This window comes from Lycorma delicatula, chromosome 4, assembly GCF_047948215.1.
Source record: "Lycorma delicatula isolate Av1 chromosome 4, ASM4794821v1, whole genome shotgun sequence".
Lineage (NCBI taxonomy): Eukaryota > Metazoa > Arthropoda > Insecta > Hemiptera > Fulgoridae > Lycorma > Lycorma delicatula.
In genome coordinates this window covers 66,671,571-66,692,901 of record NC_134458.1, presented here as the reverse complement: position 1 = coordinate 66,692,901, position 21,331 = coordinate 66,671,571, and the positions used below count along the sequence as shown (strand labels likewise).

The window sequence follows — 21,331 nt, the reverse complement described above, 5'->3', positions numbered from 1 at the left end:
AATATGTATGAAAATCATGTGTTTCTTTTAAAACTGCAAACAAAATGCAGATTATACATCAAATTAACAAAATACACATTGACAAACACAGCACCTCAAAAGTATAAAAATTAAATTGCAGTGACTGCACCAAATACTAAATCAAGCAGACTAGACCCACATTCACCCAAAGATACAGAAAACAAATACTGGCAATACATGCAACATCAAAATCAAATCTTCCAAATTACCTTATAGAAATGGGATAGGCATTCAGACATTGACCACAAGTTGAAATTTAAAAAAAAAAACAATATATTAAAAAAATGATCTCAACATGCTTAAATGATATGAAATTTATTAACATAGTAAATATGGCAAAAACAACATGAACCAAATGTATTATTTGATTATACAAAAAAGGTTCCTGACTGCTTCAAGATTAGTATTATCAACAATGGTGCTACCACTTACTTCACAGATAAATGAGCTGCACAATTAGTTTTGTAAAACATCAGTATTATTAAATGTATTTTGAAAGTGAATTATATTTTTTAAAACATCAACTGTTCTTCATTATGGCAATAAGTAAAACACCACTATAAACAGGAAATCTTGTGCAACAAACTAAACCAAATGGATACACATTTACAATAATTTTTTATAAAATCTGAAGAAATTTTGACTTCTTTTTTTGCACCCATTTTCACAACAGAAAATTATATATATGAAAAGGATAAAAACGTATGCTTTTTCTGTTATCCGAGTAAAAATAAAAGGGGGGGGGGTCACCATTTTATGTAAAGTTGCCTAACTCTTCAGCCAGTTCTTTCCATTTATTTTCTTTTAAAGTTCAAGAAACAACCTTGAAAAATTTGCCATCAGTACATATGAACAAGGAACGTACAGAATAGAAATTTTAAATGTCAATACAGGTGAATATGGAGAAGTAATTTCACTTTATCCATCACAAATATTGTAAAAATTCTATAAATACAATGAATTTTGTAATACTGGATTATTCATAAATCAAAGGGAAGACAACTTTATTTACATTAAATTCAAATATACTAAAATTTCACAGCGTTAATAATGGAAAAATATATTAACTACGACAGATTACTGAATGATGCAAAATACAAGGGTTAGGTGCACCCAAAAAATATTCATAAACTAAAGTTAACTTAGTCAGAAGTGGAGGTTATTATCATGAACAAGTGTAATAAAATTAAAGGTGAGGAATTGCCAACTTTTACTGGGTCCAGTGAATAAAATTTCTCATATATGTTGTAATAAAGGTATTTCAAATAAAATATACTGCAAGACAAATACAGTATTTAATAATTAATAGTTCTATCTTATATTACTATTTTGTCCCATTAAATATATTTTTCCGTAGGTAAAGTTTTCTGTTACACGAATCTACCTGTCACAGAGAATGGTTTTAAGACAATTCTATATATAACACTGAAGATTTCTGAATATTACAAACAAAAAACAGATAAAATAAAATTTACCAAAATTATATACTTACAATATATAAGAAATGTTTTCAGTTAGAAAGACAATTCTAATAGTATTTGATAGTTATTTTCCACTTCTAAATGGAAAATATTTGATGTTTAAAAAAGTTTGCTTAAATTTTATAATTTAAATGCCAGAAATTAATAAATTCAGTAGAGTTAAATGAGTGTGTACAGCATTGTACACACATAAAGTTCAGTAATTCTTATAAAAGAATTTATATATATTTAATTAAAATCAAATTTTAGAAGGCATAAAGGTAAAATGCCAGGATACTCAGTGGATAGAAAATCAATGTCAATTAGGAAAGTTTCTTATTATGATTGATTGCTAGGTAAGTAATACTAACTAATACTACTTTGTTAAAATACAAGTTGGCAGAAAGTAAAATTAAGTATTATTTAACATGTGGGTGATCATTTCATACTACTGTCTTTAAATTTCTTCAGTACAAATGTTGAAATATTAACAATTTAACAAAAATAAATAGGAGTTACCTGTGGTGGTGGGAAAAGAAATAGTATGGGGGTTATATTAACAGTTTAAAAATGATGCCCTACTCTTTCATTGCTGTTATAAGGTTTTTTTGTAAATTATGTTTGCACATTTTGTACTGTTATGCTGTGTTCAGAGTTCAATTCGTTGCTTTTATAAAACAAGCAGGATTTTCATTCATTTGCCAAGTCTGTGTACCTCTTAAAAGTAATATTACTTAAAAGTTGTCTGTTTTGTTTTCATTGATGTAGGAGTTTTTTAATATTGCATGAAGAGAAAGTGACTTTTAAATTCAATAAAAGGTTTCTAAATGTTAGTGATCACAGAAGATAATGCTAATGTTATAAGGTTGTACATCTTGACTTGCATATCAATTTTTTAAGTGAGGAATTTTTAATTCTATTCTATATCTGTCATTGCAGCTTGTCAATAACATCAGGAATAAGGATTATAATCATTCATCTTTTTTTTCTTGGGTGTACGTACAATGATAATCGTTCAGCTTCTACAATCTGTAGTAGGGTTTATCAGCAAAATCTGATGACTCCAATGTAGTAAAAGAGGTTTTATAGCAGGTAGAAAAAGGGGTTGAGATGGTAGATTAATTATCTAGTTTCAAGAAAGACAATAGTTTATTAATTTCTGTTTCTATAATTAAAGTAAAACCAGAATATATAAAGTACACAATTATAATTTATGAAATTACACATTGGGCATTTGTTTCCATCATATTACAAGTAACATTGCCATCCATAAATATTACATCATGTTTTTATGCTGTCTTTGCTGTTATAAAATTCTTCTCTTTCCATTGCTCATTCGATTAGTGAAATACTAAAACCATATCATGATATGATCAGTGGCTTCTCAACAGAACAGGTACTTTAGTTCTGTTTTCCAGAAAGCATAAAAAATAGCACAGAAGGATGGTTGGAGGGACTGAATTGTAGAATCAGGGTCATCAGAAATGTCTTCAATGTGTTTAAAAAAAGCTTTGTTAAGAAGAGGATATTGCAAAATGATCATACTGATTATACATCATATACTCTCATATTGACTTATATATGGATGAAAATCAAGAAATTTTACCAAATGCTGATTGAAGATTTTGAAATGCAAAATTTCTAAAGAAAACAAAATGAACAGAGAAAGAACCCAGACAGGTTCATAGCAGTTCGTATGAGGAATCTAAAGCATATTATGATATGTGAGGCTATAGTACAAAAATAACTGAAAGTAAAGAAGCCAGATCTTCCAAAGAACGAACAAGAGGATGAAATTAAAAAGATACTGGCAAGTCAATGAGTGGACTGGAAAAGAACGAATGAGAAAGTAGAGACAGAAAAATGGCAGACAGTAACTTCTTGATATATACATGTATTCAAGTTATAAAACAAAATAGTATACCGGTAGTGACAGTAAACAAGGCAAGACAGTGGAACCTGGGTACACACAATTTGATTAGAGTAGTAAGCCTAAAATAGTTTTGTGTTTACAGTTATTGAAATTAGAATTGAAGTGTCTCTTTTAGACAGATTATTTTCCTGTACATTGATGTGGAAGTGAATCTATTGATCATAACTCAATAAATAGAGGCTAATTTCCAGCTTTTATGGTTGACCAGACTAGAAACTACAATTTATCACATGTTTGATTCCTGGTACAAACAAAAATTAAAATACTTCAGTTCACAATAAGTAAAATGAGTTCCAGCCAAAACAATATGCTGCATTCCTTAAAAACTGATGATTTCAAAAGACCCAGGAGTATCTCATGGATAAGCGTTTTGGAAAAGAAAGTGAAGTAAGGATGAAATTCTATCTGACAAAGACACGCTTCTGACAAGCCAATTCCCACAGATCATTAACACAAAAACAAAGCTGGGAGTAATTTTCATTTGAAAGAAATTTGTTGGTAAAATAGTCAATGACGACAGGAGTCAAAATCACTTAAATATAAAGAAAAAAATTAATCGGCTCACTCATCAGGATAACTGATGGTTTCTGAATCCATTGAGTGTACATCACTCAAACAAATAATCTACATCAAATGTTTTTCAATTAAGAGTCTGATTGATTAAATAATGAAAAAGAACTTGAAAAAGATACTCAAAATAGCCTTTTTGCCGTTCCAAGTGTCAGGAACAACTCTTCTACAAATTTTTATAGAATATTGAAATAGAATTTGACTTTTTCTTCAACATAGTCTCATTATGATGTAATAATTACATAATCAATAAAGTAAACCAGAAGTAGTAAATTCATATCATGAACTGGTTAACTTTAAGCTATCAGATTATATTAATTTTACTGAATTCATTACACTGATATATAAATAAAGTGAATAATAATGCCTTTATGTCGATGAAACATTTCCAAGAATAATTAAATTAATTAAATGTTATGTGGAAAATATTTGGAAGAATAAATAACATTACAAAACATGGAAAAAAATTATAGCCTGTTCTGATTTAAATTATTTTATTACGAACTCATTTAAACAGCAAGAAACGCATCATTAACATTCTCAGGAAAGTATGTTTTTATATGTGCAACTTCCAAACTTCATAACAACTACAAAATATGTAGTAAACACACATTAGAATATGGACTTTCACCTTTATCTTCATTGAATTTCACATCATTTTGTTGACAATATAAATTTATAATATATTTATATGCCTTAATAAAAAATATATATCTCCATCTCCAGTATTTATCAAAATTATTTTTTTATAGTAAACAGTTTTAAATCAAAAATTAAAAAAAATAAGATTGTCTACATAATTAGAATCATATTTATCAAGAAAATCAAAAAGGTAATTTGAACATTTTTAAACAAACTCTGAGAACTGTCCATATGAAGGAGAGAATATCACGGAGCATGAATTGCAGCCTATTACTAACAATATCAAGAATCCAAGGCTACAATCACCTATCATTTGGAACAATACATACATTATTTTTATAAGCATAGCAGCTTAATATTTCATCAAATAGTCCATAAAAAAATTATGACAACTATGTTAAATACTGTTTACCTTTCTTAGCTTTATTCTTTATAATATGTTGATGTGTTTCGGAATATATCTATTGCCAAAACTTATTGTACTCGAGAGTACAATAACGAGTACTTGTTGAGTACAATAAGTTTTGACAATGGAGTTATTCCGAAACGCGTCTACATATAAAAAAAGAATGAAGCTAAGAAAGGTAAACAGTACTCAACATAGAAATCATAGTGTTCTTAGCAGAAAATATAATAATTATTATCTTAATAATAACAATATTATGACTACTGACCTTTGACACCTTTGACAATCCCCATAATCAAATTCCTACAACTTCAGATCGAAAAGCAAGGTTGTGTACATTTCTTGTACAATTTAAAAAGTAGGACCTTTTCCACCTTAGGACTGCATGGCTTAAACGTTTTCCTTTTGGTTATGTTGATATACGGACGATTTGTCAGTACACGAAATCAGCATAATCTAGCCACACATAACCTACGCTCGCTTTACTCGCTAACCTCGTCTAATTAACGTTAAATAAACAAGTTATAACTGCATAAAAAAGTAAATTAAATACAATTATTAACAATACTTAAAAACAGTACAATATTCTGTAACTACTGCTTTAATTGAGTTATTTTAGTACCTGACTTCTATAACAAAAAGTTTAAACCATGTGGTCCTATAGTGGAAAAGATTCAAAAAGTATAAAGTGTACATTAAAGATAGTATATAATGAAAGACTAAAATTAATAAAACCGTATTTAAGGATTAAGAAAATAAATTATATTCTATATTTATTTCAGTTGACCGTGGCAGTTATAAGTTGTTATATGTAATGATGGTAATGAAGTACCTTTTATATTTTATAACAGATGATGAATCCATGAATTTTTATATTAATTTAAGTTTATACTAAGTTTGCAATTTTGGTGTAATCATAAGTGATGACATCCATTATGTGGTTAGTTTTTAAATGTAATTTAGTTCTTACGTTAGTTTTAAATTTTGACACGATGGCTCCAATCAGTTTTAAGTGTTCAGAATGTGACAAGGGTTTTCACGGAAAGTAGCATTGCCTGCCTTGCAAGAACTGTGATGAAGTGTTTTACACATTGCATCGATGTCACGAATGAACTTAAATTCTTCTTCGGTGAAGATGGCAGGGCAAAGTAAATGTGTATGGATTGCAAAAAGAAGCCGAAAAATGATGGAACCCCTATATCAGGAAATAAGAAAAAAACTGTTATTACAGGGATTGAGAATGAAGTAGTTGTTCCATTTTGACCTACCAATAAAAAATATGGTGGCGGTTCTTTATTGAAAATTTAGGGTGTTGGATCAGAGTGGTAGAAGGAAGGATTTAGAACTTACTGCAGGATACATGTGGCTGGATATTAAAGCTAAGGATGGCTGTAATTTTTTAATAGGAAACCATTACTTCTGACTAGATACCAATCCAGATGTATTATCAAAATATTTAGATTTGCTGGAAGAAGCAATAACTAACACAAGCTGTTGAATTTTGATGATGGGTGATCATCAGTTTTTAATAAAATAATGTAAAAAAGAAAAGGCTTAATTTGGCACATACTATTATTACTTTTTTGTTAACTTGTGTTTTTTTTAACTTCAAACTCATGTGTCTTCTTTTCTTTGTTTTCATAACTATTATATTTTACTGTTATTATTGATCTTTACAACTTATACTCACAATTTACACAGATATTTATATAGATATTGAAATTTATTTATAAATTAGAAGTCTGATTCATTTGAAATGCTAACATAAATTAGTTATTTTTATTATAATACTAATATTTATTAAATAGAATTGTGCTCTTTCACATTAAGTTAATTATGTTTTACTTTCAACATAAAATAATCATCGAAAAGTGACCAGAGATTTTGTATTACAACACTGCCAGCATTATTATAAGTGAGATAAACATTTAAATAGGGCCTACCAGTGTTTTATTAGAGGGGGTTCATTTTTTGCTAATTAGAATCAATAAATTACTAGAAATTAAAATTTAAAAACAAATTTCTATGCCAACAGAAAATAAATTTTTATATTAACTGAATTTTAAGCTTTCATAATGAAATAATTAAAAATATCAAATTGTAATTTTATGTACATAAAATTATAAGCCACAGTCTTATACACAGCAGATGTAAAGTCCATTTTTTACACGTACACATGCACACACACACGTGCACATCCTTAATTGGACATAACTGAAGAAGCAGCACAGCTCTTCCAGTATTTAAATAATAAAAATTTTAAAAAAAGTTATGTAAGTCATATATTTGATAAGGTTGATGAAGAAGTTGTATGCGCCACAAAAACACTTCAAGAAATAATCATTATAAATAAATTAAAATATTTTTAATTTGTCATTTACACATATGCATACACACAAATATATGTAAATATATTCATTTACACACAAACAAAATTAACATTAAATTCAAATAACTAATTACAAAGGAATTAAAATTATTTTATGCAAATCACAATAAAATTAAAACAAAATATAACTGATGGACTTAAATGCAATTCCTAATATTTTTTTCTGGGCAGTAATTATACCTTCTGCAAGTTTAGACTACAATGTAGTCAAAGGTGTCTGAAAGTTTTTAAATAAATTCCTGTTTTCATTATTTCAGTCAACTGTCCAAATTTCTGGCACGTTTGGATTTCTGTAACAAAACTGTTTTACTAGTACTAAAGATCATTTTGATGTAATTAATAGTAACAGAGCTACAATTTTTTTTAGGCAACCATTAACTCAAAAATAATCACTGAAAGTTCTAAAATTTCATAAGGATAAAGATAAAAGCCTGTACTTTAACTACATATTTTTTGAACTGTTTTCTATACACGATCAATGATCTGGTCAATTATTAAAAAATACCAGTACCCAAAATTATCATTTTTATGATACTTATATGTTATAATTAATTTTGTTACAAGAATTCATATATATCATGATCAACTCAGAGGATGTGTAAATAACTTTTTTTTTAATTACCAAAAAAATAAAATAAAATAAAATCAGTTCTTTAGTAACATATGAATTCAGTAGGTCTGAAAAAATACACTATACATTACTGACAACATGGACTTAAAACTGCTAAAATTTAATGTGTTCATTGGTTACTCACTAGCTTGAATTGATTATCTGTTCAAAATATTACAAAAATTCTTTATCTGTAGCCAGAATTGTGACTAACATAAATATTGAAAAATTTATACTTTTTCATTTTAAAATTTCTTTGACTATACTAACCTTAATCATTAAGAATATAAATAAAATTGAATAAAGTGTTCCAGTGGTTAGCCAAATGTTTATAACCTGTCAATGAAAGTACTGTTAAATTTTATAAAATCTTAAAAATATGCCGACATCTAAAACACCAAACACAAAATTCAGCCAAGAGCCTTAATAACCTACACAAGAGGCATAAATTGCTTAAAAACAAATAAAGAAAATGAGACTACCCTGAAAATAGCAAACATATTTTAAGTTTACAAGAAAAATGTTTTAAAATCCTAACCTATGGTTTAATGATTATTTAATTAGGTAGCGAATACGTAAACATGCAAATCCTGCAACATTTTTCTCATGTTTATATCAACAGGAGAAAAAAAACTTATATCCAGGAATCATCAATAATTTCTTTTTTCTGTGGTTCTAACCATTATCAACTCTTCAATTTCAACAAGAAAATTTGATTACAGAGATAACTGACCCCCAGAAATCATTGCATTTAAATTCTTTGAAACTATCTCCATCCCCCACTATCATTTATTGTTATTTATGCTATGCTTACTCATCTACATTTCCATTACAATGGAAAAAACTGTGTTTCCAAGAATTCCACTGTAAAGTGTTTTATATGAAAATGACACATGTTAATTTTCTTAATTTTATGTCCATAGAACCAAAATTGACTAGGGATATTTTACTCTATAAAATTTTCAATACTGCTCTTTCTTTCATTTTATAGTATTATAGTTTTTAAATAAATACAATTAACAATCAACAAAAAAATACAGCTAAATCTCTGTTATTGCATAATGACACATTTGATAAGCCATTGGTGAATGATCTCTCCAATATTTGGATGAATTATCCACTTGTGCATTAAGGTTTGGCAGGTTTTGATATGTTCTTCATCCACTTCTTCAACTCTAACAACTAACACACAATTAGGTAACTGTAAACCTTTCTATCTCTTAAAACTTTAGATATAGTTCTCCTAATCTTTCACTATCAAAATCTCTTAATTTAATGTTAAACTAAGTATTAAAAGAAAGGACTACTATGTTTTATACCAACTAACATTAATATTAAAATCGTTTAAAAGTTTATAAACAAGTGAACACAAAATCAAATTAGATGATAATATAAAAATATTATTTTAATTATAATAACTGTGGGAGGGATAAGAAGATCCAGCTTTTCTCAATAGGGACTTTGTCCATTAAGCTGGTTGTGCAGCCATCTGACAAGAAACAAGAGTCTGAGTTGACGTGCAGAGACAGCAACCCTCCCCATCAGATACCAAGGAAATGAAGTAAAGAAATGAAATTATTAGTTTTCATTAGCATACATTTCTTAAAACATGGTAAATAAATAATTAAATAGATGATGATAATGGTATTATTGATGATCAGTAAAAAGATTTTGCATCTAAAAGCTGAATTATTTACAGTAATTGTGTGTTAACATATTGATACTTTCTTGGCTTTATGCCAACAAATCAAGCTTTGATAAAAATTCTGTTTTTAGAAGATAAAACATGTATCCCATGAAAAATTACTTCCAATGCAAAAGAAATGGCAAATTATAAAAAAAGAAAAGATTTTTGATGAAAATTAATCAACTTTAGTTCAACTATTCTTTACTTCTTCAAAAACTTTCAAGTAACTATCGTAATGATTAAAAGGGATCGTCTTTCTTTGGGTTGATCATTCTTTCCTCTCTCCCTTTTCTGTCTTCTTAAGATAAATTACCACAGGATTGAGATTAGCCACTAAATTAGATCCATTTGCAAGGCTGAGCCAGTACCCAGGGAGCAACTGTTTTCTTAACAGAGTAACAGAGCCTAAGGACTAGTTCATGGACTCTGAAATCGATTTGGGATTACACAAAGGAACAGACTAGTGGCCGAGTCACTGATCTGCTAATTAAGTTTGCTTGCTACTTCTACAACATTCTATTTAGCTGTATTTAAATTATTTAGAGAAAAACTTTCTAGACTTCCACTGCCAAATATGTCAACTTAATATGATTAGTGGTATTACATCAACTATAAAGCAGAAGTTAAACATATTCATTTCAATGTTGACAGTGGAAGACCTAAATATGAGTGTGAACACCTAGTTTGACATAATGTTTTTCCTCATTTACTGATCCTATTAAAAAAATCATTAACATATAAAAAAAATTTCATTTAACATGGAAATGATTAGGAATTCAGAGGCTGATATTTAGTTATGATGTTTGTACCATCAGAAAAATAAATAAACAAATACATTAAATATTTTAGGGAAAAACTTGAATAAAATGTTGACTGCTGCTCTCTTCTGTTTTCAGATTTACTCTTTGAAAGTAACCTCATGATCACATTTGCAGACAATTTGTTAATATTTTCTCTAATGCATTTGAAGACAAAATTACAACGAATTTGTCAACAAATGCAGTAATGATATGAGCGAAGAATAGTGATCAAAAGATGAAAACAGCACTTTCAAATTATATCTCTTTTCTATAAAAATTGCAAGAGGTGTAAAAAAAACATGAAAAGGATAAAGTACTAATCCATTTTATGCAGACAACTCTAATTAAAAAAATACTTCTTTACATCTCTAAAGAAAATGTACATGTGAATATCTCATCTTTCACTAATAATAAAAGAAAAGCTGCTACTTCCTTTCCTCCCACTCACTATTTTGCTCTCTCTCCCCCTCTCTCTTTTTAAAAAGATGGAATGCAATAAGAGAAGATACAGCACAAACAGCCTTATGGCAATTATAATAACTGAAAAAGAAATATTCAAAATTTTTGCTGCACTGTTTTCAAACAAATCAATAATAAAAAATTTTAAAAAATGGTTAAAAAACCGCACATATTTTACAGCTAATAACTTTCATCTGTAAAATATTTCTATAAGTTTAAAAACCTTTTTGAATCTCTTGTATTATTTTTTTTTAATTTTATTTATTTGTTGCTTTATCTCTTAAACAAATTTATGCAATTTTTGTTGCTTTTATCTCCATGTTACAAATAAATAATCTATGTAATCAATAAAGAAGCCATGGTAATACTAAAGTAGAGTAATGTAAAATATAAAAAAATCTTAAAAAGAAGTATCTTATAACCACTTAAGATCACAATGCATCTCTAGAATATTAATCTCAAATATTCATAAAATTCTCAGGGGATATGTTAAATACTCCTAAATCTAGCATAAAAAAGGCTTGAATTATTTTCATCTAAATTAAAGAAACTTATTATAAATAATACACTCAGCTTTAAATATTATCTAAAACCTTTGATGATGGGACAATGCAGTTTGTGGATTACTTGCTGATGTCATATATCACTAACAACAATCAACATGGTAGCCATATTTAATGATGATATATCAAATTAAAACAGAATAAGCAATATGAGAGGAGTAACATAACAGTTTATAAATGACAATAAAAATATGAAAAGTACAATCTTCACAGATAAAACCTAACTTGTTATTTTTATGAAACATTCAATAAAAATAGAAGCCATTTTTATTGTATGGCAACATTATATAAATATTTATTTTTGAAACACAGAGAAAATTGTACAATAACTGCTAAAGAATACAACACGATCTCTAATACAGAGTATAAAGCAAACATTGCACATCTGACTTCTTAACCAGTGTTTCAATGTGTAGTACATCTTAAAAGATTAAATGTCCGAAAAGTCTTTCACTTCTTAAAAATCACAACAAACCCTACCCCACTCTACCTCAGAGGAAAAAGGATGGTTTTAGGATGTAATATTACGTGCACCTTAAATACTATTGAAATTTCACCAATTTTAAAAGTTTATTTTAAAAAATTCAACTTCACAAGGTACATGTAGGATAAAACATTTTAAATAAAATTTAAAGGTATAGAGTGTTTGCCCAAAAACATTAGAAAATTTATTAAAAAAAAAAAGGCTATAAAAGTTGAATTTTTCTGCCATACCCTACTGGTCCCATACTACTGTCTTCAAAGAACAGGTGAAGCATTACATCAAACTATGAATAAAAAGAAAGTGACAAAACACAAACCGAGGTCAAGTTCATATAAACAGTGCACAGCACCTGAAAAAATACACTTACTGCAAATAACAGAGTTGCTACATCCATTTGAATGCCAAAGTAACAACATGTAACATGTGTGGGTCCGATCCTAAGTGTACTAGACACTCAGAAACCGTATTTACAGATATATAACACGTATAATGTATATTCTAATTCTCTAAGTTTAATTTTGTATTTTTATTAATACTTAACTGGCAACTGGTTAACTGACAAACAATTTAATGCTAAATTAAAAAAAAATATTCATCAGTCCCATTTACTTTGGAAAATGTAAATCATGATAATAAAGTCACACTTTTTCCTATAAAAATGGCTAACAATCACAAACGATTACACCTAAATGCTGAATTTACTTCAACTTTCTCAAAAACCTACAATTTCTTTTGGGAATGTTAAATTCACAATAGCAGCAAAATTGCTGTTTATTTCACATTAAATTTTAATTCAGCTCGATATGATGGAAAATAACATCCTCTATTCACTCTATAATTTACAATAAAAAAACACTTATTTTTTAAGCTATCTTTTTAAAACCGAAATACTCATTGTCTTCTATGCATTCCGTTTAACATACTTTTAATTTTGTATGTTTTAGTAAAAAAGAAATTAAAGGATCAGTTTGAAAGTGGAACTGCAATCCACAGAAAAAAATAAAGATGCAAAAATTTGCTGAAAGCATGCTATTTTTCAAGCTAAAACTAAAACGTAGTTCAAATAATTTTCGAAGGTATGAAGTCATTCCTAGAGAAGAAACATAAATTTGAAAATGAAACAAACGTAATAAAATGTTAACAATGTGTTTAGAATGATCAGAAGATGAAGAAGTTTGTTATACGGCAATGAAATTATAAATTTTACAGAAAATGCATGGAACAGAGATTTAGAATGTAGTATATGGGAGAATATACTAAATTAATTGGTCAGAAAAGTTTAAAATGACAGAGATAAGATGAACTAAACAAGAGAGAAGTTTGTAAAAAAATTTTCAGCAGACATTCCTAGGTAAGTAAAAATAGTAATGGAAGCAAGTTCAAAGAGTGATAGTTGTTAACAGAAGACAATGATTGAAATGCATGATGTAAAGAACTGGTGATACAGAATGCATAAAATATTGAGGCTATATGAAGTTAAAAGATAAGTACACTTTAAAAGAAATGGTGAAACAACGGGTATCTGTCATATGGTCAATGATAAAATTAAAATAGAAAAAGTAACCGATGGTCTTCGATGATCCTAAAAGTATTACTCAATTTGACAATGATAATATAGGTTTGCTATGTACACGTAACAAATTCATAGAGACTCAAGGCTGGATTCTAGCCTGCATGTCAATTTAAAAACAAAATTATTATGAAATAAGAGGCCTCTACATAATATTCACCTAATATATACAACACTTTTATCAAATTAAAAATATTTGATATATAATGCATGGCTTTAACAAAAGTTCTTTTTTTTATTATGCATGCTATACACAAGTAAATACGGTAACTTGCTTTTGTGAATAAAAAACGTAAGGAATTGACTATACCAGAATGAAATCATTCATGTTTCAGAACATTCAAATGCGTTATAAATGTCCAAGGCACCACATACCTTGACTGTCCACCATAAGCCAGTTGTTCTTGAAGCATTTAGCTTTAACAGTTATAAAAAAAATTTCATATCATAATATGAATGTTATATACGGTATCAAACAAAAAATAATAGAAACTCCTCTGACACATGGTTCATAAAACAAAAGGTTTTCCATATGACTGTTAAATTCCCTGGTTAAATAGATATTACAACATGTAATGATATAAAATAATAAAAAATAAAAATGTATAATTATAACTGTAGAAAAGTACAATTGTATGTACGTACAATAATCAGCTTTAAAGTAATATTTTTCTTTTATAAATATAACTAAAATATTAAGTGTTATCAAACGATAAACCTCAACGAATGGCGTTTTGTTTTGCTAGCGACTACTAGTACCTGAGCATAATTCAAATTAAAATAGCTTAAAAACTCCAAAAAATTGTAAACAATCAATATGCAAAGCGATATAAACTAAAATGGTTATTAAAAATTCATTCGCAAAAATAAAAAGGATTTTTTTGCCAATTACTGCAATCACAGAAAATTCCAATCTTCAAGTGCATTTCCTTATTAAAAAAACCTACGACCTATTTTCACACCAATCATGCACAGTACGGTATTAGTTGTTTGCTTTATATGAATAAAATTAAAACAGATTAACTAATTATCTGTATAGGCATAAATAAGGCAAATGCATAAAAATATCACATTAAATAATTATTTTTAATTCAAAAAAAATAAAAAATAAACAAAAACCATATCTAATGAGCACAAACAATCAGTTTAATTGCTGGCTGACTCCCTATAATCTTAAAAAAGGAAAAAATATGTAAAATAAAAAACAACCAAATCTAGTAATTGAAAAAACATCAGAAATCACACAAGTCATTATCCGTGGCAGGAAACATACAGAGAACTGATGGTTTATAAACTAAGGAATAAAAGACACATCACATCGATCAGGAAAGGTTCCAGGAGATGGAAATATGGATCTGATTCCAAATATATTTGGTTCGAATATCAAACAGAAATACACAAAGTAGAAATAAGTATTAATTGTTTATGATCACAGAGTCATAGAGATTTGTAATTTTTTTTAAAATACCTATATAACAGTAACACAAAAACAATACCTTCAATTTACTAAAGCGATAAAAAATATGACAATCTGCAAGTACAGAATAGAAATTAAATTCTTCATAAGCAACAGTAATGAAATTTAAATAAAATGATTAACTATTGAAATATTTTATATCTTACATCATTAAATGCTGCTTGTGAAAAACCAAAGAATGTAGCATTATTACAAATATTGTATTTTTGATGGAATTAAGATTAACTCTTTTAATAGTATTCATTGAATATAATAAAAAATAATAAAAAATTAAACAATAAAAATAGTTTATTAATAAACAATTTTTAGAAATAAAACTTTCAGATATTTTAATACAAAATGTTTAATTTTTTTTTGCAGAAAATAAAATTTTATATTAAACTAAAAATCCTGCAATTCAGTATAAAGAAATTAACACATTCTCATAAAATAAATAATGAATATTATAACTGAAATACATTTGTATATGATTAAACTTTCAACACAAAATTTATTCCTTCCATAAAAAAGTAACAAATAAAATTATGTTAAATTTTTTTATCAGTTATTAACCTGATTTCAATACCTCCATTGTCACAATTTGTTACATAGAAATTAAATTCAGAATAGGTTACTTTTAGTAAAATAATCAGTGCTGCACACATACTGGAAAAATGTGACGCATACAAGAAAATCGTGCAGTAAAAAGTGTAAAGAAACACTCTAATCTTCTGAGATCAGTTTTGAAATAAATTCTATTTGAATATCTAAATACAGAAATGTTGTCCAAAAATTTAATTGTACATCAATTGTTGCTATGTACATCAATATCTCTGATTAAATCTTACAGTATGGCATACTATAGATTTATAAATATCATTTTTATAGACATTTAAGTATATAACTTTAAAAATGTTTTACGGTTGCATTCAATTATAGCAATTAACAATTAACATGTATGTGTTTTTTTATTTTGACAAATGGTTTTTTCTTTCTTAAGCATTGGAATATTTACATAAAATTAATATGAAGTGGAATATGTTTATGAATAGAATCTTTCTGGATAAAAGGCAAAGAGATTAACACTCTGACAAGGTCACAGGTAGCAATTTCATTTATTCGCTAACTTGTATTGTTTACAAGTAAATATTAATATTTACTTTATTTTTTTATTCACTTTAACAAAAAAAATGAATCTGTAATTTATATGGAAAACGTTTAACTCTTAACTCAGCCCTAAAAGTAAACAATATTTAACTGAAATCTTTAAATATGGCACCTGAAATATCGAATGACATAGATTAAAAACAACAAAGAATGTACAAATTCTAAATAAATTAATTTGTTGCATGTAAAACAAATTATGTTTATACTTTACAAATGTTTAAAAATAAAATAATTCTTTTAAAAAGAGATTCAAAAATAGGATCTAAAAATTTTTACAAGAGAAAAAACTTTATGAAAAACCATTAAAGTTATTTGCCTGATAAAAATACACATTTTTTAATCGGTGATTGACAAAGTGATGGTGATGTGCATATGACTTAAAAACCAGTAATAAAGCACAACTTAATTGCTGGTAGTAAATAATAGAACATTTCTGATGTAAAGATTTGTACCGACAGAAATTAAAAGATTACTTAAAATATTTTTTTTTTATACAAAAATGATAAATTTTTGTATAAAAGGTATTAAGGTATTTTATGAAAATATATCCAAGCAGGAGGATACACTATTTTAAAATGCTCACTGATATAGCTGTCTTATTTTTTCTTTCTTTGTTACAAGTGTTTAACAATACTATAACAGATGACAGTTCAGTACATTATTGACTAAAAATGTTAAATTAACTTATAATATTTTTTAATAAATGTTAACTAAATTTGACATTAGTAAACATAACATAATAATACTTTATATTATTAAAAATCAAATTTTTATCACTTACTGCTTTATTTTATTACCTTTGTTAAATACTTTTGCAGAGATAACCTTCCTCACCAGTTTACTAATAAGAAGTGAATAGGTACATAATTTAAAATATCAAAACTATGCAAATACTATCTCGGTCATTGAAATAAAATTTTGATCACTTTAACAAAAATAATCTAATGAAGTAAAGCTCTTAATGAAGTAGTTAAATAAGATAATGAATAAATGCAGTTGTGAAAAAATATTCATTTTTAATAAAATAATAATGTTTCACGCTAATGGCCAAAATTGTTGATGCTCTTTCATAACAAAATTATGTTCTGTTACTAGAACACAATCTAATAAACTGTCTATTAATATTTATATTGTGCAAATGTGTGTGATTTTTAATGTATAATATATTGAACTATCACCTGATGAAGTAGTATTGTGCTAGTTAGCACTCGTAACAAAGGAAAAGTAAGACAGCTACATATAGCGACTGTTTTTAGTATTCATTAATTTATAATTGTGTTTTTCTATAGCAGGCTTCAAGTAATCAGTGGTACTTAAAAAGTTAAACATTGCTTCCACAAAAATTTATAAACAAAAAATTTATTCATGAAAAAACCCAGAGTAAATTTTTTGTAAAATTTGATAAATTACTATATAATTTTTGATCTAGATAAAATTACTGATTTCTTTTTTAAATAGAAACTAACTATATTAAAAAGAATCACTTAAAATTAAAGGTGGTAGTAAAAGTAAGCAAGATGAGGTTTTAGTAAATATATATTCTTCGGTATTTCATCAAGCAGGTTCAGAATTTATACATTTTATACAAACTCATATAAAACATATTTTCAAATGCAATTTTTAATGTTAAAACTTAAAATATCTTTACAAATTATTAATAAAAACCAATGCCATTCTGCGGTTCCATTCACAGTGGCATTAAAATTTAAATTTTAGTAGGAAAAAGTAATTTTAACAGTGTTATTTATAATTTTTTTTTTTTTTTTTTTTTAACAAAGACTATTGATATTTGAAGAAGGAAAGACCAAACCTGATAAAAGGATTTTAAAAACCGATAAAATGGAAACATAACAGGACGGTAATGATAGAAGGGTTAAAACCATGGCATAACGATGAGACAATGCAGCCCTACCTTGAACAACTGCACTCCGATAACTGCAAACATGAACTGTAGCAGGCACGTAACCAGCACAATGTTGCCGATTGTTTTTACCGCCACTATGACACACTGCACTACATGCTAAACATTACACCATCATCATTGTATGAGCCAACATCAATCAATCAATTAATTATGAATATTATTCCATTAATATATATAACACATACTCCTAAAAACATTACAGAATATAAGATTGAATTTTACATTTAAATAATTACAATTAATAATTTGAAAAACAGCACATTAATATAAAACTTACAAAACTAATAAATACTAATCATAAATGAAATGAAGTTAAAACATAATTAATATGATTAGATAAAATAACCTCAATTACTGATTTCAAATAGCAATACCTACTGTATAATCTCTCTTTACTAAGTCCTCTCTTAACACTGTATATATATATCAGTTTACATAAATTAATGAACACCTCATTGTAAAACCAGAAAGATGCACACTGAACATAATAATGACCGTAGGCACTTATGGTCATCTGCTAACACAATATTTTTAAACTTGATACGTAAACTTTTATCTGTACTGACCTGCATGTAAGATTATATCAAGTATAAAACAACTGTAGTTTTAAAAGCAACATTTAAAAAAGTAATAAAAAAGATGATTAAACAAATTTTAATAAAATTAAGGAAAGCAATTTATTAAGAAATGCTATATGCCCGAAGTCAGATAAATTTTCTAAAAACAGTATCAAAGTTTAACACATTCACTGCCTGTACCACTGGAATATCATATCAGCTTTGCCTTCACCATACTCAGCCTGTGCTGCCACTTAAATGGCAGGGCACGTACATGCTCATCTCATTACCCTTTTTTCAGGTATCCAAATGATGGCATGTAATACACAGAGCATTCAATTAGATTTATTGAGTCATGAATGCAGTTGGTTTCTTGAATTAATATATTTTTGATTAATTTACTTCCACAACCACATTATTTGTGACTTACAACAAAGTTAAATTTTGTATTAGTAATTTTATTTAACCATAAATTAGTATTTTATTTGTATAAATAATCAAAAATATTTTAAGTGATATTTAATAACTTATTTTTAAATAATTTTATCTTATTCAGGCCAACCAAGCGATGAAAAATAATCAGTTACTTAAAGAAAGTATGAAACTGAATAAAAAAATAACTACATTTGGTTTGCACTTAGTATATGCTTACTTACGCTGACAAACAGTTTTTGGCACGTGAAAGTTCTATTGGGTCCCTAACGTAATTTTTAATGTTGAATTCAAAAATGCAATCAGAATTTTTCCATCACCCACAGTTTTTGTCATAATATTTTTGAAATATGGCTTTTGTGGAGTTTTACATTTTTTTTTAGAGTTAACTTATTACATAAAACAATATTTAAAATGATTTCTAACATAGGGTGGGGTACAAACACAGCATTAAGAAGGGATAGCTGTATATTCGAGATGATTCATTTACTGTAGGTTCTGACATGTCAATACAGAAGCTGAAAATCAAGATAAAATCTGGGCCATCAGATTGCTGTTCAACCTGTGTGAAATCTCTGAGACTGGGCTAGGGGTAATTGGCACATGGGTTTTGCCATACCGATTATGTGGTGTGAACCACAAGACCATTTTCAGATTGTTATTTCTGTATTACAAAGATAAAAAGAATAAGTAGTAAATCTAAATATACATCACAGTATCTGAACTTACCATCTGTTATAGGACCAAAGCCTTATGGTGAGGACTTACCTGTAACGCATCCTCAGACACATATAACTTCATAAGATGAATAGGAATATGATGCAGCCACTGAAGTTAAATATTACAAGCACGGATATGATAATTCTACCTTTGAAGCAGAATCTCTTCCCATGAACCTCATCTGATAACTCAAGGTGAATTAAACAACCTTGTTTGGGATTTGATCTTGAAAAAACAATCCAACTTTTGGGATCTAGGCTAAAAGGCTGAAATCTTTTCCACATTGCGAGTAAAGAATATTATTTTCATTATTATCGGGAAGAGTTTCAAGATTTATATTCTGAAGAAAATAGTTTAGTGTGCTGTAACAATATTAGTGCTGTCAGGAGCACTTCATCTTGTACATAACTTTATAGAATGTAGACTGATCATCGATTCTTCAAAACTAGTTTAAAAGCTGTCCTTTTGTATGATGGAAACAAATTTCCTTCTGTACCATTTTTTTATGCAACTAACATGAAAGAAACAAATGACAATATGAAAGTACAGTTAGAAAAAATTCAGTACAAGTATTGTTGAACTATATATTGCAATTTAAAAGTTATTGCGTTATGATTGGGTTTGTAGCTTGCCTACACTAAGTTTTATTGCTTTTTGTGCGAATGGGGCAGCAGGAAAGGACAAGTCATTTATCATGAAGGAATGGCCAAAGTGAGAAGCACTTTTGCCTGAACAGAAATTGTGCAACCCCACAAGTTACCTCAGAAATGATTCTTCTACCTCCACTCTGTACAAAATTAGAGTTTTTCAAAAAAATTGTTAAGGTAATGGATAAAATTGGTGGTGGATCTCATTATTCAAAGAAAACTTTTGGGTTAGTGATGCTAAATTCAAGAAAGGAATTTTTGTTAGTTCCCAAATAAGAGCTTTTATTAGAGATAAACAATTCAAAGAACTATTAAGCCAAGTTGAAAAGTTAGCATGAGAACACTGGGTACATTATTACAGACATATAATATATGGTGTGTAATATCTCCCAAAAAAATTTATTTATTTGATTCATATCTCGATTTCTTTCTGGACAACCTTGGTGCCATCAGTAATGAGCACAGAGAAAGCTTCCACCAGTATATCTGACATGGAAAACAGGTACCAGCGACAGTTGAATAAAAGAATGCTCACAGATTATTGTTGGATGCTACAAACAGATGTTCCAGATGCCAAACTTAAAACAACTACTACGTTTTAGGTGAGTTGAATAGTGCCTTGCATGCATGTAAATTCTTACATTTCTTTCAAAGCATACTAATGTATCACAAGAAAAAGGTAGGTGATGGAGAAAATTTATTTAATTATTTGAATTCAGCATGAAAAGTTCTATTAGGATTACATATTTTGTTCCTTGTGCCAAAAATAAAAATTTAATTTTGTTCCAGTGTCACACACATATACACATAAATACACCTTCTGTGTCAATACAT

General features: G+C 27.7%; 1 protein-coding gene across 8 annotated transcripts in view; it reads right to left on the bottom strand.

Annotated features, from left to right (window-relative positions):
- Window positions 1-21,331, bottom strand: part of Ca-alpha1D (Ca[2+]-channel protein alpha[[1]] subunit D) — a 659,257-nt gene that overhangs the window by 187,401 nt on the left and 450,525 nt on the right. For 7 of the 8 annotated variants that reach the window (XR_012756106.1, XM_075363219.1, XM_075363216.1 and 4 more), the window contains exon 23: window positions 18,130-18,237. The exons of the other annotated variant lie outside the window; for it this stretch is intronic. Coding sequence is in view for 6 of the 7 variants with exons in the window: in XM_075363219.1 (XP_075219334.1) it covers window positions 18,130-18,237 (108 nt within the window). In the remaining variant the exon portion in view is untranslated. The remainder of the gene's footprint in view (window positions 1-18,129; window positions 18,238-21,331) is intronic. 8 annotated transcript variants of the gene reach the window in all.